The sequence below is a fragment of the Trichosporon asahii genome (genome assembly GCF_000293215.1).
Source record: "Trichosporon asahii var. asahii CBS 2479 unplaced genomic scaffold scaffold00009, whole genome shotgun sequence".
NCBI classification, from domain to species: Eukaryota; Fungi; Basidiomycota; class Tremellomycetes; order Trichosporonales; family Trichosporonaceae; genus Trichosporon; species Trichosporon asahii.
Window position 1 is genome coordinate 655,183 of NW_014040915.1, and position 19,477 is coordinate 674,659.

General features: G+C 60.5%; 8 protein-coding genes across 8 annotated transcripts; 5 read left to right on the top strand and 3 right to left on the bottom strand.

The window, feature by feature from the left end:
* Nucleotides 1-34: 34 nt before the first annotated feature.
* A1Q1_07036 (uncharacterized protein) lies at nucleotides 35-2,536 on the top strand (the record flags this gene model as incomplete). The annotated part of the gene is made up of 3 exons (XM_014327285.1): nucleotides 35-330; nucleotides 534-965; nucleotides 1,006-2,536. 3 exons carry the CDS (start codon nucleotides 35-37, stop codon nucleotides 2,534-2,536), a joined length of 2,259 nt encoding a protein of 752 aa, XP_014182760.1.
* A 631-nt stretch (nucleotides 2,537-3,167) lies between these two features.
* Nucleotides 3,168-4,469, top strand: A1Q1_07037 (uncharacterized protein; the record flags this gene model as incomplete). The annotated part of the gene is made up of 1 exon (XM_014327286.1): nucleotides 3,168-4,469. The coding sequence occupies one exon, from the start codon at nucleotides 3,168-3,170 to the stop codon at nucleotides 4,467-4,469; it is 1,302 nt and encodes a 433-aa protein (XP_014182761.1).
* A 282-nt stretch (nucleotides 4,470-4,751) lies between these two features.
* A1Q1_07038 (arp2/3 complex 34 kDa subunit (p34-arc)) lies at nucleotides 4,752-5,888 on the bottom strand (the record flags this gene model as incomplete). The annotated part of the gene is made up of 4 exons (XM_014327287.1): nucleotides 4,752-5,401; nucleotides 5,460-5,736; nucleotides 5,789-5,827; nucleotides 5,874-5,888. 4 exons carry the CDS (start codon nucleotides 5,886-5,888, stop codon nucleotides 4,752-4,754), a joined length of 981 nt encoding a protein of 326 aa, XP_014182762.1.
* A 514-nt stretch (nucleotides 5,889-6,402) lies between these two features.
* A1Q1_07039 (ceramide synthase component, Lag1p) lies at nucleotides 6,403-8,335 on the top strand (the record flags this gene model as incomplete). Its single annotated transcript, XM_014327288.1, has 11 exons — nucleotides 6,403-6,482; nucleotides 6,547-6,787; nucleotides 6,834-6,884; nucleotides 7,050-7,201; nucleotides 7,244-7,332; nucleotides 7,383-7,492; nucleotides 7,542-7,643; nucleotides 7,820-7,959; nucleotides 8,005-8,058; nucleotides 8,105-8,191; nucleotides 8,233-8,335. The coding sequence occupies 11 exons, from the start codon at nucleotides 6,403-6,405 to the stop codon at nucleotides 8,333-8,335; spliced, it is 1,209 nt and encodes a 402-aa protein (XP_014182763.1).
* A 916-nt stretch (nucleotides 8,336-9,251) lies between these two features.
* Nucleotides 9,252-11,419, top strand: A1Q1_07040 (uncharacterized protein; the record flags this gene model as incomplete). Its single annotated transcript, XM_014327289.1, has 4 exons — nucleotides 9,252-11,027; nucleotides 11,122-11,159; nucleotides 11,205-11,258; nucleotides 11,305-11,419. The coding sequence occupies 4 exons, from the start codon at nucleotides 9,252-9,254 to the stop codon at nucleotides 11,417-11,419; spliced, it is 1,983 nt and encodes a 660-aa protein (XP_014182764.1).
* An 802-nt stretch (nucleotides 11,420-12,221) lies between these two features.
* A1Q1_07041 (uncharacterized protein) lies at nucleotides 12,222-13,396 on the bottom strand (the record flags this gene model as incomplete). Its single annotated transcript, XM_014327290.1, has 5 exons — nucleotides 12,222-12,310; nucleotides 12,349-12,454; nucleotides 12,521-13,024; nucleotides 13,076-13,218; nucleotides 13,348-13,396. The coding sequence occupies 5 exons, from the start codon at nucleotides 13,394-13,396 to the stop codon at nucleotides 12,222-12,224; spliced, it is 891 nt and encodes a 296-aa protein (XP_014182765.1).
* A 532-nt stretch (nucleotides 13,397-13,928) lies between these two features.
* On the bottom strand, nucleotides 13,929-16,025 carry A1Q1_07042 (uncharacterized protein; the record flags this gene model as incomplete). Its single annotated transcript, XM_014327291.1, has 4 exons — nucleotides 13,929-14,057; nucleotides 14,236-14,533; nucleotides 14,582-15,405; nucleotides 15,543-16,025. 4 exons carry the CDS (start codon nucleotides 16,023-16,025, stop codon nucleotides 13,929-13,931), a joined length of 1,734 nt encoding a protein of 577 aa, XP_014182766.1.
* Nucleotides 16,026-16,702: 677 nt separating this feature from the next.
* Nucleotides 16,703-19,262, top strand: A1Q1_07043 (leukotriene-A(4) hydrolase; the record flags this gene model as incomplete). Its single annotated transcript, XM_014327292.1, has 9 exons — nucleotides 16,703-17,173; nucleotides 17,222-17,293; nucleotides 17,440-17,484; nucleotides 17,551-17,688; nucleotides 17,772-18,065; nucleotides 18,291-18,363; nucleotides 18,504-18,941; nucleotides 19,006-19,043; nucleotides 19,089-19,262. The coding sequence occupies 9 exons, from the start codon at nucleotides 16,703-16,705 to the stop codon at nucleotides 19,260-19,262; spliced, it is 1,743 nt and encodes a 580-aa protein (XP_014182767.1).
* Nucleotides 19,263-19,477: the final 215 nt, after the last annotated feature.

Sequence of the window (19,477 nt, forward strand, 5' to 3'; positions counted from 1 at the left end):
CTCTTCCACTACTCACTCACCCCAATCATCCAACATGGCTCTACGCTCGGCATCGGGCAAGTTTGGCCTTCCCTCGTTCGGACGCCGGCGAGGATCCGACTCGCAGCCCCAGAGCCGCATCGTTAGTGGCGCTGCACCGACCAGCGGCGACGAGAGCCTCGCGTCCCCCACGGCCGGCAACTCCAACTTTGCCCCGACACACGCCCACACGCACAGCGGCGGCGGCGGTAGCGGAACCCTCGGCGGTATCGGCAACAAGCTGGGCAAGAAGGTCGCCCACACGTCGCTCCTGCCCGCGCTCGGTAACCAGGACCTGAGAGCACTCCAAGAGTGAGTCGAACCCGGCTGGAACAAGGGGGCGAGGTGGGAAAGAAGGCATGCGACGCACTTGTCGTCATGCCCCACGCCGCCAGGCGTGCTCGCGCCTCTGCAATGTCCGCGTCGCGAATCCCTCACGCGTCAGACATTCCGGGGGCGAGAGAGTGGAGGGATGTTTGCCACCCGGACTTGAACTCGTGTGCTGACGCCCGCAGTGTCATTAGTAGTGAAAAGGACGTGCTGAAGGCATCCGAGAAGATGGCGCAGGAGACGGCGTCGGCCGCAAGCAAGCTCGCACCATATGGGCAGTCGGAGGGCCCGGACCTGCAGGATGTGCTGACGCACTCGGCGTCGCTCCTGACGCGGCTCAGCGACGCTTATCGCACGTTTGCACAGCACGAGGCCAACCTCCGCGTGTGCTTCAAGCGCATCCGCGAGCGCGAGGAGAACCTCGACCAGAAGCGCCGCCAGCGCCGCCAGCTGACGCACAAGGCGGAGCAGGCCGAGCGCAAGCTTTCCAAGATGGGCGCGGAGAACAAGCAGCTCCTCCAACAGACGGAGCTGCTCGAGAGCCTGCGCAAGGATATGCGCGACATTGATGCCGACATTGTCGTCGAGGAAAGCAAGCTTGGAGACTTCAAGAGGCAGTGAGTCAAGCTTTGCCACCGGATCGTCAGCTGACATCAGAATGGTCAAGGAAGCCATGTCGTACAAGTTTGGCGGCCTCGAGGAGCTCGGCGAGAAGATGTGCATCGTTGGCGAGCTGGGCAAGCTGCTGCTTGAGGAGATTCCGCTCGAAGAGACGCCGCCTGGTTACGGACGGGCGCCGTACGAGGGATACGAGCGGACCGACAAGACGGAGAAGGAGGCGCTCCGCTGTCTGTCGCAGGTGCAGTTCCACGCTGCGTCTGCGGCGCCGAAGCCGCCTGGATTGCCCGGCATCCACAACTCGCCCCTGACCGCAGCCGCCGCCGGCAACGGCCCCGTGCCGGAGGCGTCCATCGCCCAGCGCGAGGAGTACGGCGACTACGTCCCTGGTACGGGTGCTAGCAGCCCCCGCGCCAGCAGCCCGCCGCGCATCCCCGCCATTTCGGGCTTGGACGACCGCCGTCCCAGCGAGCAGGACGAGTACGGCGCAACGCACACGGCCCCCACGGGTACGGTGTGGCAGGGTCCCTCGGACGACGCTCTCGAGCACTCGTACGAGTACGAGCAGCAGCGGCAGATGGATGCGGCTGCGGCGCAGGACTCGCAGGCGAACTCGCAGGTGTCGTCGTCGGTGCCGCAGATTGCGCCGACGCCGTACGGCGCGCCCATCGCCGAGCGCTTCGCGACGACGACGCTCGACTCGCCCCCCGAGCCCGCCGAGGAGAAGGTGGACGCGCCGAAGGCGACTCCCGGGTGGGAGCCGCTTCGTGTCTCGAACCGCGACTCGACCGGCGCCTCGCTCCAGGACCAGCCCCGGTACTCGCTCCACGACGGTCCGCGCTACTCGCTGCATGACGGCCCCGTGCCGCGCGCCGAGGAGGAGTCCGAGCCTGTCCAGCCTGCTTACCAGGAGCAGGCTGATCCGTATCTCGCCGCTCCGGCGCAGGGTGGTCGCCCCGTCACTGCTGACGGATACTACACACCTGATAACGACAGCGTCGTCGCGATCCCCGCCGAGATCCCCTCGCCGACTCAGCGTGCGCACCCCAGCATCCCGCCATCGACCTCGGCTGAGGGACTCGCCTACGACGACGAGCCGGTCGTCACGATTCCCGACCAGCCCGCGTCGCCCTCTACGCGCCGTCTTCCCGACCCGCCGACGCAGCCGTCGCAGTACACCTCGACGCAGATCGACACACTGGGACAGTACGAAGCCTCGGGGTTCAACTACCAGTCCGCTCCCGTGCCGGGTGACGTGCCCGTCGTCGTGATCCACGACAAGCCGTCGGCGGGAGGGTACCGCCCACCAGCATCTCCGCCGCGGTCGCGCGTCGCCTCTCCCGATGCGCGCGACTACGCCCTTAACCAGGCGCTGGACAGCTACTACGCCCCGGGCTCGAACGTGACGACGCCAGTGGACGAGAAGCGCTCGAGCTTCACCCCCGCCACGCCCGCTAGCAACGGCGTCATCTCGGCGGCAGCCTTCCGCCGTGGCGCCAAGCAGCGTCCCAGCTTCAACGAGGAGGACAAGCCGAACGTCCCCGACAGCCCGCCGCCGGGGTACCACTAAGCGAAATCGGCCGGCAGGCCGACTGGGCCTGGTCTAATGGGGTTAATGGGGCAGCTAACGTTAGAGCTTGCTGGGAGCGGGCGGACGAGATGAAGAGGCGTTGTAGCTGACGAGAGACACCGAAGGAGGAGAGACACGGCGAGACCGCAGAGTCGATTTGTTAGTATGTCATCATGAATAGTAGTTTCTGTCCGCATGAGTCGTGCCCAGATCGGAGCGGGGTTCTGTACTGGTGTCTCTACTGAGGGGACAGAATGCGGTGAACCGAATGTGGTAAGCATCTGTGTATCTCGCGATCGGAGTCAGGGGATACCGACGAGGCATCCGCGACGCGCGCCCGAGATCATCGCTGTCCCTCCACTCGTCGCTGCATCGCAGCTCATCATTAGCGGCTGAAGGGAGTCAACGTTTCCCCAAAACATCGAGAGAAGTAAGACGTCGGGCGCGAAGACGTGCCCAGACCCGCCCTCCGCTTCCTCATCAAGACATATGCCTCGTGTAGACCGTGTGTAGGCAGTGTGTTGGTGTGGTTGTCTCACATCTGGCCGCGGGAATCTTCTCCCGAAGCCAGTGTAAGCCCGTGTTCTTGCCTAGTCCAGTCAACGACCTCGTGTATTCGGTCGAGGTTCCGATGGCGTCGAGTCGCATGTCTCGAGGGGATGAGGGTGTGAGATCGATGTCGCTCCAGCAACCTGCGGCTGAATACCCGACCGCCCATCTTGCTCGATTGCCCTTCATTCGATCCGGCCTGTCTCTGTTTCTCCTCGACCTGATGCAGACACATGAGGCGGGGTACGTGCGAGGGCTATGCCGAGAGCACGATCAACCACCCAGCCGAGGGGCGATCGCAACGAGTGAGAGTAGGAATTCAGGAGAAGGACAAGTGTATAAAGACACAACTACACAGAGCACGACCACTGCCGTCGCCATCGTCGCTCTCTTGTCTCTTTCTTGTCCGCTTGCAGATTTCTCTTGTTCGCCTATCCTTCCCGCATTCTCGCATTCACGCTTCTGTGCTACTGCTACTGTTTCTCTTCCGATCCCCTTGCTCTTTGCGCTTCGCCACACCCACCTCTCGTCCAAATCTACCCCTACGACTTTCCGATACATCCTCCTTCACCCTCCGTCTTACCTCCGTCTACGTTCGTCTTACGTCGTCTACGCTCGCCTTCATTCCTCTCCGTCAACTTCGCCGTCTTCGGTGTCGCGACCTGACCATCTCCGAACCACCCTCCTCGCTCCGCTCGCCGGCCACAACCATGTCAAAGTGGCGCGCCTCCTTCTCTGTCGCGTATCCCACCTCCAGTCCCGAGAAGGACCTAGCTTGGGCGCTGGAGATGGACTCGTTGCTCGACAGTGTGTCCCTTCCGCCACATCCTCCTCTCCCTCCCCTCCCTCCGCTACCGGCGTTCACATCGGCGGGGACAGCGAGCGAGCAGTCAACGCAAAAGAAGAGGACGAGCTGGGTCTGGGACTGGGTCTTTCCGCTGCCTATCCAGCTGCCTGGCGCTTGGCCCGCGTAGGCTCCTGTACTCCTGTACCCCATGCCGGGGTGCGATGCTCGGACAAGTTCGCTCCGATCCGAGCGTCCATCGATCATCGTTCCGCTCGCCCGCTCGCCGCACGCTCGTCACGACACAAACATCAAATGGAGGGAGCCGGACCCCCGCCGGCCGCCCTACGTTGGCCCGGACCCGGCGCGCCCGGCGCTCGACTTCGAAAGATCGAAAGACTGAGACCAAGATTGAGTCGTCGCATGTCTCAAACCTCTCCACACACCTACAATGCATTCCCATCCGCCCACCTCCCGCACTTATTCACGACTCAGCGACGACACGACCTAAACATCTGTAGTGTATCTTCTTCCCAATCTGCATGCGAAACTTGTTTGTATCCTCTCTTGCCCCTGGCATCCAATACAGGCGACGATTAGGATCTGCTGTGAGCTCGGAGGTGGACGATGGTTCTTGTCTGTGTTAGCTTGCCTCAATCTGCGTCGCTGGTCTCAGAATCGCCGACTTCGCCAGTCTCGACTCGAGCCTGCGGTCAGTGCTTCGCGCCTTGACGCAGTCTCAGTTCCGTTGCTCCTCGGCACCGATGCGCGTCCAGCGGCGCGCGCCGTCGCTGAAATCATGTACATTCTTCTGTGCCTACTGTTGCTAATACGCTACTTCCGTAGCTGACATATTCCGCCCGCCGACGCCGTTCCACTCGCTTAGCGCGACCTGAACGTGCGTCCCGAGATGGTCTTGCGCTCGTGCGTCTGGACCTCGGGCTTTGCGCGGTTGAGAATCTTGAGGAACTCGGCAACACGGTAGCGCATGCGCGAGTGCATGTACGCCTTTGAGCACTTGATGTGGTAGTGGAGGTAGTCGCGGAAGAGCTGGATGCGGGAGATCGTGCCGATCGCGAGCTCGGGGTTGGCAAAGTGGCGCGGGGCGAGGATGAAGGTGACGTAGCCGACGTTCTCGTTGCGGCGGAGACCGGGGAGGTGGCGGATCTCGAGCGGCGGCTCGCGGTTCGAGTACGTCACCTGCGGCGCGGACTGGAGCGCTTGCAGCTTGCGCGCGTCGTAGAACTCTTGCAGGAACACGCGGCCAAAGATTCGGTCCGTCTCCTCCTTGAACTCGGTCGAGAAAATGACCGTCACACGGTCGTGCGACGCACGAAGGAAGATCGCCTCCCCGTCCCGGTAGTTGATCACCTTGAGCTCGCCCTGTGACTCGCGCGGCTGGTCGTCCAGTCCCTGCGGAGGCTTATACGTTTCGGCAAGGTGGCGCTGCTCCTCGAAGGAGCCCAGGAACGGCGCAGCAAGAGCGTTGCGCTTAACAAGAGAGAAGTGGCGGATCAGCTCGGCCTTCTCCTCTGAGCAGGTTAGCTACAAGCACAACAAAGGCAGCTGGCGCGAGTGTGTGCTACTCACCATCCGACTGCGGCAGACGCTCCAGGTCGATCGCAAAGGACACGTCGTACTCGGACTCGGTCTGGCTCTGCGGCAGGATGTAGTCTCCGTACTCCTTCTCGAGGTGCTCGCGCGAGCCGTACTTCAGGAGGTCGGGCCAGCACTGGATCGCCATCGATAGCAGGAGCACCGTCTTGGACTCGGGCGTCGAGATGTGGAACCGCACACTGTCATAGTCGACGAACTGGATGTCCGCGCGGCCGGGCCTGCTGTTAGCTATCGCGCCAGATCGCTTGAGCTAGAAGACAGCCCTGTTCACCCCAGGACTACCCAACTGGACGCCGACTCACTTGATGAAGCGGTCGGTGAGGACATCGTGGATGATGACGCTGTGCGACTGTATGTTAGCTACTAGGGCTCAATCGCATAGCCCACCTCGAGGAGGATCATGGTGACTGGTTACCGTTCGGTCGAGTCGATAGCAGCCGTTTTAGTTGCCGACTCGGTGTCGAGAGTGTGAGAGGGAAGGTGCAGATGAACGGTGAGCACAGCGTTGACTGTCCGCAAGCGACATGTCGGCGGTGACGCACGGCGTCCACAGTCCAGGGCTTACCACGTGACAAAATGCCAGGCTGAGTCCACGAGACCTCCACGTTTCGACGGTCAAGATGAGGATGACACTGACACGGTCATCTGTGGCCTTGGAACCCGAATCGTTCAGGGGCCGATCTCTCTTCGTGCCGGGTGGATCGCACTGAGGACCCACCGCGACGGCGCTCTGCACCCTGCGGCGCCAGGCGCCCTCGGATGCCACCCAAGCTTTCCTATGGCACCACGATTGCAGCTTGTCCAACCGATATTTACCTGGCAGCCGTCTTTTTCCACTAGTCGCCCTTTCTTCTCCCCTCCCTCGTCCTCTTCTTCCTTCAAGACCACCATCACAAGCCTAAAGAGGACCGACACCATGGCCGAGTCGTCCTCTCTCAAGGCTCCCGCTCCTCCCGTCAACAGGCGCCGCAGCTCGAGTGTCACCAGTGCCCTCAAGTGAGTCCGACCCGGCATCCTACGCGTTGCATGCCGGCTGGCAAGCCGGCTCGACGCGTCAAAGCGCAAGCCGCACCTCCCCGCGCCATCGTATCGTCGTGCCAGTTCTACTAGGCGAGAATAAGACTCTGCAACAGCGAGGGCGCAATATGCGATCGGCTGCCCCCGAGTCTTACGAGCCTTCTGTTGTTGCTACCATCTGTCACATCTCCGTCTGCCACTTCCTCCACGTCCCTCAACGCGTCCATGACTCTGACTGTCAGGCAAATCCCGCTCAATGGGCAGTCCGCCAAAGTCGAGAAGACGTGAGTCCGCACACATCGCAAACCCGCCGCAAAAGCCTGACTTTAGCTCGGTCAGCGAGGTCAAGCCGCTGCCAAAGAGCGCCCCTCGTCCAGACCCGTATGGCATTCCTGAGCGCTATCAGTCGCTCGGATTCTGGGAAGATGTGAAGACTGGACGATGGATGCTTGTGCCTTGTGAGTCACTGCCTGCATAGCAAAACTGACGGCGCCAGCGTCGGCCTTCCTGCTCATGATCATTCCCGTGCTGCTCTGGGCGAACCAGTGGATCCTCATCGACCTCGGCATGACGGGTCCCATCAAGTTCAACCCGTTCAAGTACCTGCTGTTCCCCTGCAACAAGCAGCCCAATGGCAAGTACACGAAGGGTCTCGGTGACCTTGCCTTCATCGCCTACTACATTGTTTTCTGGTCATTGTGCGTAAATATCTGTTTGGCGATTTGTTGACATGTTTTCAGCGTCCGTCAGTTTGTCACCCTCTACATTCTGCGTCCGATGGCCAAGCGGCTAGGCATTCGCCCGGCCAAGGTGCCCCGCTTCACTGAGCGTGAGTTCCTATGCATCGCAACCCGCTGACAGTCGCAGAGGGCTACGCAGTCTTCTACTTTGGTATCATGGGTGTTGCCGGAATCGCGAGTGCAGCCATGCAGGCGTCGCTGACCGCAGATTGGAATGAGCCACCTCCCGACCTGGTGGTACAAGACCGAGTACTTCTTCATCAACTACCCGCACCGTGAGATGACGCGGAGTCTCAAGGTCTACTACCTCATGCAGGCTGCCTACTGGTGCCAGCAGACGATCATCCTCGCGCTCAAGATTGAGAAGCCCCGTAAGGACTACAAGGAGCTCGTCGCTCATGTGAGTTGAACATGCGATATCGCAACTGACGACCAGCACTGCGTCACTCTGTGGCTCATCGGATGGAGCTACTTCATCTCGCTCACCTACATCGGTGTCTCGGTCTTTGTTACCATGGACGTGTCGGACATCTTCCTCGCGGTAAGTTTTGCGTCGCGTATTTTAACTGACATCAGCTCGCCAAGTGCGTCAACTACTGGAACGACCCCGCGTCGACGCCGTTCTTTGCGTTCTTCGTTGTTGTCTGGACCTACATGCGACACTACCTGAACATCAAGATCCTGTGGGGCGTGTACAAGTACTTTGACCTGATCCCGTGCGTATTCAGAGCTTGAACGAATTCAAACGTAGCTAACTTCAGTGTCGACCAGCGCACTGTCTGGGAGCCGTTGAAGGACAACTGGATGGTCTGGTGGTGAGTACCCTGCGCGCACATGACCGAGCGTGACTGACGAGTTCAGGATGAAGTGGCAGATCTTTGCTCCGATCTTCCTTCTCCAGTGCATCAATCTGTTCTGGTACTTCCTGATTTGGCGCATTCTCATCCGGTAAGCTTGACTACCCTGTTCGTCAGCTGACCCATGTGCAGAGTCATCTTCTTTGACATCCGAAAGGATGAGCGCTCGGACGATGAGGACGAGGAGGACTCTGACCCGCCGAAGCAGGTGGGCGACGCCGACAAGACGCAGTAAACTCTAGACGGACAACATGGCCCCCTATCTTGTTTCCAAACCCAACCCTCATGCTTCTCTCTCACACCATATATACCAAACCCCCTACCAATACAAACTCTACAGCCGTAGTGTTCCTGCATCTTAATTACTAGAAGCTGTTGCGTGATTCCCGATGGGAAGCAAGAAGTGTAAGCGATAGGCGGGGGCTCAGTTGGATATGGACCGGAGTCGTTGGCCCGACGATTGTTTCAGTCGGCCGTCATTGTCTTGGGCGCAAGTTGACGTCCGCCCACCTGGAATGCTCTGGACTCTAGGTTCGTGAGGACTGGGGAGGGGGCTGGACCTGGGTTGAGTGTGTCTGTGGGTCGGAGTGTGATTCCCATGCATCTGTACTAGCCGTGATTAGACAAGGAAGTCCGGACCAGCAGATGCACAGAAGGTGGGGATCGGAGCAAGGATGATCGGAGGCCGGAGGAAGACGAGTGGATGGATTGGCGGGGTATGACGCTATGTGTTGCCATTCAACTGTCGCGCGCGTGTGCCGTAAGGAGCAGAGTGCCAGGTGCCAGGTGCCTGCGCCTAGCAACACTGTGGGCACGAGCACAGAGGACTAGTGCCTCCACCTTAAGCTTGCCTCCACTTGCACATACCGCTGCTGACCGGTGCGTGAGGATGGGACCTGGTGTGGACCTGGGTGGCAACTGACCAAGACCACGCTCACACACACCCCCACTACACACACGCATCATCACCGGACTCTCAGTGTCCTATCGCCATATCTCCCTCCCACCCCGCTTGCCTTCCTCGGACACAAAGCATACGCATCGTCGCATCCTCATCACTGCCATCATCGCATCCATTGTCTCCTCGCTGTCATCCTTCTTGTTATCATCATCATTCATCATCATTCCGCCATCCACACCCCAACCCCATCATGCCTAAGGCTCTATCGGCCATTGTCAATTCACACCCCTTTGCCACCCGCCGGCCCAGCGCCGTGCGCACCCAACAGGAAGAGTCGCCACCCCCCGACGGCGTCGACAGCTGCTACGGGGTGCGCAGCATCAGTTCCGTCTCATGGTCCAGCGACGGCTCGGACTCGACCGCCCTCGCGCCAGGACATTCACACGCCGCCCACAAGGCGGACGCCACCGATCACACGGCGTCAGCCGGCGGGGGTGAGGGTGTGGGCGACCTGAAATCGGTCCGTGACGTGCAGCACGACGAGCACGACAGCTCGGACAATGAGCACACCGACAGCAGTGGCTCGGAAGAACTCGAGAGCACACCCGATGCGTCACGGTCGCTGCAGCTGCATACGCCCGCGCCAGCGGGGCGCCAGGAACAAGCGTCGACGCCCGCGACGTCGTGCGACCGCGACCCGGAGGGCGCTGCAGCTCACCCTCCAGGCCCGTCTCCCACAGCGCACATCGTGCATGCGCCCGCTGTACTGACGCGCGAACGTAGCCGGAGTCTGGACAAGACGCCGGGCCCGGTCGTCTCGCACGCGCTCTTCGACATGCTGCAGGACGCGCCGAGTGCGAGTGAGCCGTCGTCCCCTGCATCCCTAGCTTCACTGCCGAGCTGCACGGCGTCCATGTCTTCGCTCTCACGTCTCAGCTCCCCCGCAGACTGGGACCAGCGTGCACAGTTCATGCGTCCCGGCGCTCCCGGAAGCACGGCCAGCGCGTCCTCAGTATCCGGTGAGAGACAGGAACTCGTCCTCCCCACGCTGGCTCTGCCGAATACGTCTCTCCACCTCGGCCTGGAGCGATGGGCGGGCGAAGGCGCGGGCACGCGCATCGCGCTCGTCGCGCCACCAGAGCGGACGCGGGACGTCCTCGCCGTCATCGCCGGAAAGCGGAAGTGCGTCCAGCTCGCGCATGGTGAGGTCGGCGTCGTCGCGCGCTCCAGTACAGGCTACGGCGAGCTCGAGGCTACCATCATCACGGGTTTGTCGGCCAACGACATTGCGCGCCGGACTCACGACGCATACGCCCTCCTCCACTCGTTACTAAACCCGTCGCCGGATCCCGAGAAGCGGCGAGAGATGGCCAAGATCGTGACCGCGCACAGTATCGTGGCGGATTGGGTGCACGTCGCCTTCGTGCTTGATGGTGAGCTATCTAACGGGTCGGAGCTGACAGCAGACGAGGACGACCTCACCGCTTTAGACATCGTCCCCGTAACAACACTCGAGCAGGGGACGCGCCGCGACGCGCGCTCCCTCGAGACGCCGCGGTGGAGTGCAGGCAACATTGAGCCGTGGAGCTTTGACGCCGGCCTGCCAGGTGTGCCAGAGTACAGCTCGTCTTCGGGCTCACCCCGCTCACCCCTTAGCCAGCCGTCCTACCCCTCAAGCTACCCCTCGTCTCTGCCCAGCAGCAGCTCGGACGAGGAGCCAGAACCCCGCCCCCGCCCGGCCGAAGAGGAAGGCGACGAGCCCACCCCGCCCTCCACGCCCGATACAGTTCGGCAGGCCGCCTCGGCCCTCGAGGCGCTCCTCTCTGACCGCCGCGTTCGTGATGCCTCCGTGTCAGCCTTCCTGGCGTGGCACCCCGAGTCGCCCGAGGCGAGCACGCTGGTAGCCGAGCCCCAGCCAACGCTCGCGCACGCCGCAGCAGGAGGCGAGTGGGAAGCGACGCTCTCGCGCCGCCTCGCGGCCCGGCGAGAGCTCGACGCGGCCGCACAGGTGACATCAGCTCGCCAAGTGCGTCAACTACTGGAACGACCCCGCGTCGACGCCGTTCTTTGCGTTCTTCGTTGTTGTCTGGACCTACATGCGACACTACCTGAACATCAAGATCCTGTGGGGCGTGTACAAGTACTTTGACCTGATCCCGTGCGTATTCAGAGCTTGAACGAATTCAAACGTAGCTAACTTCAGTGTCGACCAGCGCACTGTCTGGGAGCCGTTGAAGGACAACTGGATGGTCTGGTGGTGAGTACCCTGCGCGCACATGACCGAGCGTGACTGACGAGTTCAGGATGAAGTGGCAGATCTTTGCTCCGATCTTCCTTCTCCAGTGCATCAATCTCCCCTCTCACCCTCCCCCATCACCATCTCCCCACCTTTATCTACAGTTGTATACTGAATCCTAACCCCCATATTTTCTTCCATGTATGCAAATCAGTTGTGATGCCGTCCTTGCCAAGACGGGGTTTGGCGCTAGTGACGATCTGCCCCGTGTTCGCACTGCACTTGCTGGACTAGTTGGACCCACTAGCGCATGCATGGCGCACTTTGAGACAAAGCGACCTCGGGCACGCACAGCTCCACGCGTCGCGCGTCACCCATTCCTGCCTACGTTAGTCTCCATCCTCTGGATGGTGTTACGCTGTCACTCTGTCAACAATTCGAAAGCTTCGGCCGTCGCGCCGTGACAAACAAGTTCGTTCGTTTCGTCTAGATTTTGCATAACTCTATGAGGCCCTAAGCTGCGAGCTGGGCTGTACATTAACTCCGTTCTTGTTGGTATCTGGGTATATCCTTATTGAGTTGTGTTTTGTCGGTCCTACTGTGTCCCATTGCCACGGTCGACGTGAGGTGAGGTGTAGATATGATGCCTTGAACTGAGCATGTGTCGATCCTCCACCTGGCTCCGGATCGGGTCCGGATCGGAAAGGCGAAGGCCGTAGTTGTTGCGGATTATCTGATGTCTGATTGCAGTGTGTTGTGTGCCAAGTGTTAAGTGCTGCGTATTGCGATGAGCAGATGAGAGCAGAGAGACCGATGGTCGGATCCGCACCGACCATTCGGCCTGAGGATACCGCGTCATACCGCCCGCCTCTGCGCCCGGCTGCGGAATGCCACGTCCGACCACAATCACACACTTAGCGACGACTACGCTCTTCCCCATCGTTTCGAAATTTCGTACGCTCAAATCGTTGAATAGTAGAGTCTCTAAATCGTAACTTCCGAGGGCAGGTTCCACGCCTCGTACGCGTACATGACCGCGAAGCAGATGAAGGACAGGGCGCCGAGCATCGTAACTGTTTTCGTCAGCTTGAAGATAGACGCCAAAGCTTACTGTGCTTCACGCTCAGCTTTGTGGAGAGCAGACGCCCGCCCATCACGGCGAGAAGAGTGCAGAGCGAGTGGCCGAGGATGGTGCCGAACGCGACAACGGGGACGGACTGGATGTCAGCTTGCAAACTCAATGACAGCTTCCGCTCGCTCGATTGAGGGAAGGATGTACTTACGTGCGCTCCGGCCGTGGCGATGGTGGTGATCTGGCTACGGTCGCCCCACTCGCCAAGGAAGGTGAGGGCAAATGCCTGCGCGAAGACGGGGTTCGTCATCATCTCGAGGGCGTTGCGCGCCGTGTCGCGCCACGCGAGCATCGTCTCCTCCTTGATCTTGAGGGGGCCGACGCCGGCGCCGAGGCTGATACTGGGGCGCATGCGGCGGCTCGGCGACAGCGACCTTGTGCGGGAACGAGAGCTGGAGCGATGGGTACGTCCGGGGGCAGGCGAGCCGTCACGGCTCGGCGCGGACAAAGAGTTCTCGAGCGGGCGTGCGCGCCCCTCCTCGAGGTTCTCGAGCTGGACGCTGTTCGGGTCGTGCTCGGCTGTGTCCTCCTCGAGCTCCTCCTCGACCTCGCGCATCTCGTCCTGCAGATGCGAGGCCTGCATCTCCCGCGCCTCTTGCGCCATCTTGATGCCGAACACGAGGAAGAGCACCGCAGCCGCCCACAGCGTCCACACCTAAACTGTCAGCTGGATCACACTATTGAGCGGCACAGGGAGACAACTCACCTTCGGGATGAAACCGAGGATCACCTTGCCCAGCGCGGCGGAGAGGACCGACATGACCACGAGCGAGGCAAAGGCTCCGGCAAACACGACGGTACGCGAGTGTCGCGACGCCATGATGGCCGCGATCAGGAAGGTCTTGTCCCCTGACCTCGTCAGCTTGACACAACCAGGATTACAATCGTACGTACCAATCTCAGACACGACAATCATAAGGAAGGCCGAGGCGAGCGCATCTTAAGTCAGCGCCGTCAGGCTAGCACGCTCCTACGCACGAAAGTTGCTCTCCTCGACCGCATCAGCCACAGAGACGGGCTGGGACATGGTCGTGTAAACTGTTTCGTTTGGGTCGCTGTTCTTGTGTTGTAAGGGGTGCGATGACAATGCAGGTTGTTATCGGTTGGCAGTGGAGGAATGAATTTACGGTGGGTCAACCGGTCATCGGCACCAGTGTCCGCTCAGTTGCACAGTGTGGGCGGCTCAGATCTTCCACGATTACGCACGTAGCGCGCGGCCAGGTGCGGGCAGTTTAAAACGTGGGTTGGGGGAGTTTAACCCTGGCTTTGCGCCGCCGGCACACGGTCCCTGGCTTTCCATAGGCACGTCGCTTTCTGCCGAGGATCTTCCGTGGACTGCTGGCGCAGTTTTCAGTGCAAAGTCAGCGAAACAGAGCACACGCATGTGTCATCGGCGTCCAGTCTCGAACAACCCTCGCCCCCAAACGAGCCCTTATCAGTCTGTCCTCTGAGTGGCTGTTGGCCTTCTTTGGGATTATGCATTGTTAGACTTGGTGGGGTACCTATGAGATGTGCTGCTAAATATCCTCCTACGTACGCCGACTCGCTCCGGTTCCTGCTCACTGGTCCAGCGCATGCGCCTTGACGGGCGCGCGCAGCTGCGACACGTCGTCGACCTCGACCTCGTGCACGACGTCACGGAACAGGTACCGCACGCGCAGCCGTTTCTTCTCGCCGATGCAGGGGTCCTGTTTCGTTGTCAGCTGATCATCCTTGACTTGGTTCTGTGCGTCTGTTTGGGACTTGAAACAGCCCATCTGTTGAGCCCCGCAGCGCACGGCTGCCCATTGCTGCGCGCTTGCGGGGCCGCCTCTCCGCACACATGAATCTGCGTTTGCAGCGCTCACTCCGCTCGCGTTGACTTACCCAGAATCCCATGAGGTTGAACTTGTTCCTGCCGCCCGGGATGTAGAGCTTGCTGTTCTGCACGAGCGCCTGCAGCGGGATCGTGACGTCGATGACGGCCTCGTCGTCGCTGACACCCCTGGCGGAGAACGCCGATGCGGGGCCATACTGAGCCGACAGAATAACGAGGCCGCCGCGCTCCTTCTCCTTGGCCGCGAGCGAGGCCGCATTCCGGCCCATGAGCAGGACGGCGTTCTCCGCCTCCTGCCGCTTCTGCGCGATGTACTCGGCGTGTTCCTCGCGGAGCTCCTTGATCCGGCTGGCCGTTAGTTATCGCCTACGCAGAAATAATTAGAGAATGACTCACTTCTTGACGTCGCGCTGCTTCTTCGGGAGAACGTAGAAGTGGTACGCGGCCGCCCACGAGACAGCGGGGAGCACCGCCGTACCGAGCACCACGTACGGGTTCAGGTCGGCAGACAGCAGGATCGGGATCGTAATCTTCTGACCCAAACGGCGGAGGTAGAGCTTGAGCTGGACACCGGACGTGGCGAGCTGGAGCGTGGCCCCCGCACGGGTGTACTCAGTCACACGGCCCATGGCGTCCGCAAACGCAGTGAGCTCTCCCGTGACATCGAGCTGTCCGCCGAGCTTGACGCGGAGACCCATGACGTTCGTCGTCCAGTCGGCCGCGATACCGTTCTCCGCATGTCCCGTCTGGAGCTGGCACGTCCAGCCAGAACCATTGTTCATCGCATTTGTCATGCCGACCATCATCGACGACTGGTCGGCAAACTTCAGCCGCGGGTCCATGTTCCGTCCCCACGGACCCAGGTCCCAGAATCCAGTGTTGTAGGTGATGAATCCCGTCGTGAAGGCGTACAGCCGCCGGCCGAGCGACATGGACAGTCGCGGCGGACCAGCCAGAGTCTGAACAAATGCCTGACCCGTCACGTACGTGTTCTCGTCGAATGTGTACGTGCCCTTTGCCGTCGCGATGCGCGGAGCCAGGAACGCCTGCGTGTACTGACCCCAGAACCGAGGCGAGAACTGGTGCTTGATCGTTCCGGAAATGTTGGCGCCACCATTGTGTCCTCGGGCAGCCATCACGCCCTCGATCGCCAGCTGTGTGTTCTCGTTGATCGGCGTCTCCCAGCTGTGCTTGCCGAGGATCTGTCCGGGACGCACGCGCTGGATGCGAGCCCATGGTGTGTGGCTTACGCGGTCCGGGTTCTTGAACGCTTCCCGCGGCACGAAGACTGCGCGCGCATCAAGTACGATGCTCATGTCACCCTGCTGTCAGCTACTTGCGGAGCGCTGTAGCCCACCTTCGAGTTCACGAGCTGCTCGGCGTCCAGCTGCCGTTTAGCCTCCCCCTGCCTCAGGAAGAAAGAGCGCATCTGGCTCGCGGACATGTTCTTCGGTCCGACCTCCCAGCTCGTCCGCAGACCCTCTTCTCCGAACATGTCGTACACTGTCCTCCGTCCCGGGTCCGTGAGCACCTCATAGGCTCGCTGAATGTTCTGGAACTGCTGGTGCGCCGGGAGTCTGCGCTGGTCGTCCGGCTGCTTGTCCGGGTGGTAGCGCGCCGCAAGGGAGCGGTATCTGTCCTTGATCTCGTTCGGGGACGCATCGCGGTCAACGTTCAGGATGGCGTAGAGGCCATCGTTCGCCTGGTTGTCGAGAAACTGCACGGGTGTCTCGGACGGGTTGATGAAGGGGTCCTGGTGCATTTGCGGGGGAAGGATGGGCCCATCCTCCCGCGCCGCAAAGCGCCGGTAGTATTCGCTCGACGGACCGGGCTCGTCCATCGCGCTCGCTGCTTGTGACGTCGAGGATCAGAGATCGAGGTGAATGGAAGATTCAGGCGGATTCACGCGGCTCATGTGAGTCGCATCGTGAAACGTCAGTTCCGAGCGCCCACGTGGGATGGTGGAGGCCGCACCTCCACTCGCCGAGTGGCCGAGTTCCAACGAGAGTGCGATCTACCTTCCTCCGTTAGCTACCATGACCACTTCGACACAGCGACGGGAGACGGAAGTTATTTTGCGCGCCTGAATGCTTCATTACCAGGATGCTTGTCGGCTTCTGTGACGGGGTACCACAGCTATCGCGATACGGTAATCTGTCCACGGCCTTCAGAGAGATCTCGCGAGGAGCTGGGCTGTCGGCGAGAGCACCGCCCACCAACGGAGGAACGTGGGGGACACAGCATGGCTGTAAACACTTGTATGTTCAATACTATTGTCGAGCGTAGCGGGGTTACATCCTCTGCTTGCAAGGGACCATGGGGAAGCAGGACATCTGATATCTTCCCTGCCGACGGAGGGGTAAACTCGACCCTTCCCAGCGGGCGGCGGCTGCCATTCCGTCCTATGCAGATCGCTGGCCGTTGCATGTAGAGAGCAAAACCCACTCCTCTATCCTCAGATGTGTTCCGTGACCGCTGATGATGTCCAGCAGTATACGGTCCACGGCCGATACCTCAATGCTCGCAATCAGGAAGAGAGGCAGGGGTAGAGAATCACGTGTTGCGGTGGAGGTGTGGCCCCGCTGGGTATCGCAGATGACCGCATGCGACCGCATGGTCTCTGCCAAGATCCGGTGCGAGGTGTCCACTCAGCGTGCTATTCCTGCCTTCCTCCCTGATCGACCTTGTTTTCGTCTTCCTCAAAGCTACAGATCACGACAGTACCACAGCCAGGCTCCCAAGAACACTTTGAGAACCATGGCCTCCTCTACCGCCCCCGTTTCCCAGGACCGGGATCTCTTTACGCTGTCCAACTACCAGGACATCCGGACCGACAACATCGACCTCGACTGGTCCATCGACTGGGACAAGAAGACCATTGGTGGCACGGCCACGCTCAAGCTCGAGGCCATCAAGGACGTCGACGAGGTCGTCCTCGACACTAGCTACCTCGACATCAAGGATGTCACTGTCGACGGCAAGAAGGCTGTGAGTTCCTAATGCAAAATCAGTCGAACTAACATCCAGGACTGGAAGCTCGATGAGCACATCGAGGCTATGGGCCAGGCTCTTCACGTCAAGCTCCCTAGCACTCTGAAGAAAGGGCAGGTAAGCTGATAAGTTGCCGTGCTTAGCTGAGGACAGACCGTTGAGATTACCGTCACCTACTCGACCACGAAGGACTGCACCTCGGTCGGCTGGCTCACCCCGGTGTAAGTCTTATTGTCGCAGGTGCATTCTGACGCCCCAGCCAGACCAAGAGCGGCAAGTACCCTTACCTCTACTCTCAGAGTCAGGCGGTAAGTTTTCTGCTGCCTTCGTTCAACTGATGGCAGATCCACGGCCGATCGCTCCTTCCCTGCCAGGACACGCCCGCCATCAAGGCCACTTACTCGTCGCGCGTGACCTCCGTCCTTCCCGTTCTCATGTCTGCCCTGCGTCAGTCTCCCCCTAGCGACGAGGAGCCTCAGTACGGCAAGAAGATCGAGTACGTCTACAAGCAGGTAAGTCAAGCTGGTTGTCCGGTACCAGCTAACCGCAGCCCGTTGCCATTCCCTCATACCTGATCGCCATCGCCTCCGGTGAGGTCACGTACAAGGCCTTCCCTGACATGGAGGGTCGTAACTGGAAGACTGGTGTCTGGACGGAGCCCCAGACGATGAAGGCTGCCTACTGGGAGTTCGAGGAGGATACTGCCAAACAGGTGGCAACCGCCGAGGATCTCACTTCCGCGTACCGCTTTGGCGTCTACGACTTCCTCATTCTTCCCAACTCGTTCCCGTACGGAGGCATGGAGAACTGCTGTCTGACATTCGCCACCCCGACGCTCCTCGCTGGTGACCGCTCGCTTGTCGATGTCATTGCTCACGAGATCAGCCACGTAAGCTACGTTATGTCTCCCAAAGCTAACAGCAGTCTTGGTTCGGAAACTCGATCGGCTGCGCTTCCTGGGCGCACTTCTGGCTGAATGAGGGATGGACCACTTACCTCGAGCGCCTTATCATTGGCAAGATCCACGGAGAGCCCGCGCGCATGCTGTGAGTGAGCTGATTGAGGTTCAAGCTGACTGATCAGGTCGTTCACCATTGGACGAGTCGGACTCAAGGAGTCTTTGAAGGGCTACGAGGACACCCCGCGCTTCCAGAAGCTGCTGCCCGACTTTAAGAACCACGAGGACCGTGAGTTAGGAAATGTCTGTTGTGACTAACCCTCAGCCGACGACGCGTTCAGCCAGGTGCCGTATGAGAAGGGCTCCAATTTCCTCCTCCACCTTGAGCGCACCGTTGGTGGACTGGACCACTTCATCCCGTACATGAAGGACTACGTGAAGACGTTCACGAACAAGTCGATCAGACGGAGCAGTGGCGCAAGCACCTCTTCGACTGGTTCGGTAAGCAGGAGAACGGCGAGGAGTACCTGAAGAAGCTCGACAAGGTCAACTGGGACGAGTGGATCCACGGAACCGGTCTCGACCTGTGCATCGACATGCAGTACGACGACTCGCTGTCGAAGCCGCCGACGCAGCTCGCTGAGCGCTGGGCCGCGGCCGCCAAGAAGGGCGACCTCTCCCAGTTCAAGCCTGAGGACGTCAAGGACTTTGACTCGACGCAGAAGTGTGTCATGCTCGACCACCTGTACGAGCTCGGACCGAAGTACCAGCCCGAGGTCGCTGAGAAGCTCGACGAGATCTACGGCTTCAACCAGACGCAGAACGCTGAGATCAAGCTTCGGTTCTACAAGATTGCTCTGAAGAGCGGTCCCGAGTACTGCCAGAGCGCCGCCGGTAAGCTTTACTTAGAAAATTGCAAGCTGACAATCAGACTGGGTCATCACCAAGGGCCGCATGAAGTTCTGCCGAGTGAGTTTATCCATCAGCTGGATGGCGAAAGACTAACATCTCCAGCCAATCTTCAAGCTTCTCAACGAGCAGAACCCCGAGCTGGCCAAGAAGGTGTTCAAGGAGCACGCCGAGTTCTACGTAAGTGACAAGTTTGCGGCGACCAAGCCGATAGAAGCCGTCCTGATGTGGAACGGTGTCGCGAGTCGATCTCCGCCTCTTCGAGGGGCAGCCGTCTAGCTGCACGCAGCCTCACGCCTTCTCTATGGCGCCGCCGGTAACCGGTGCCCTTGCGCCTGGGCGGCTTGGAAAGGCGCGAGCAGGGACGTGGAGGCGGAGGCACTGTCATCTCGTCAGCGGCGCTGTCGTCCTCTAAGCGACAGGCCGGCGGGAGCTCGTCGGACGATGGCCGCTTTGCCCGTGCGACCATGGCTTCTGCATGCGCCGACTGCGCC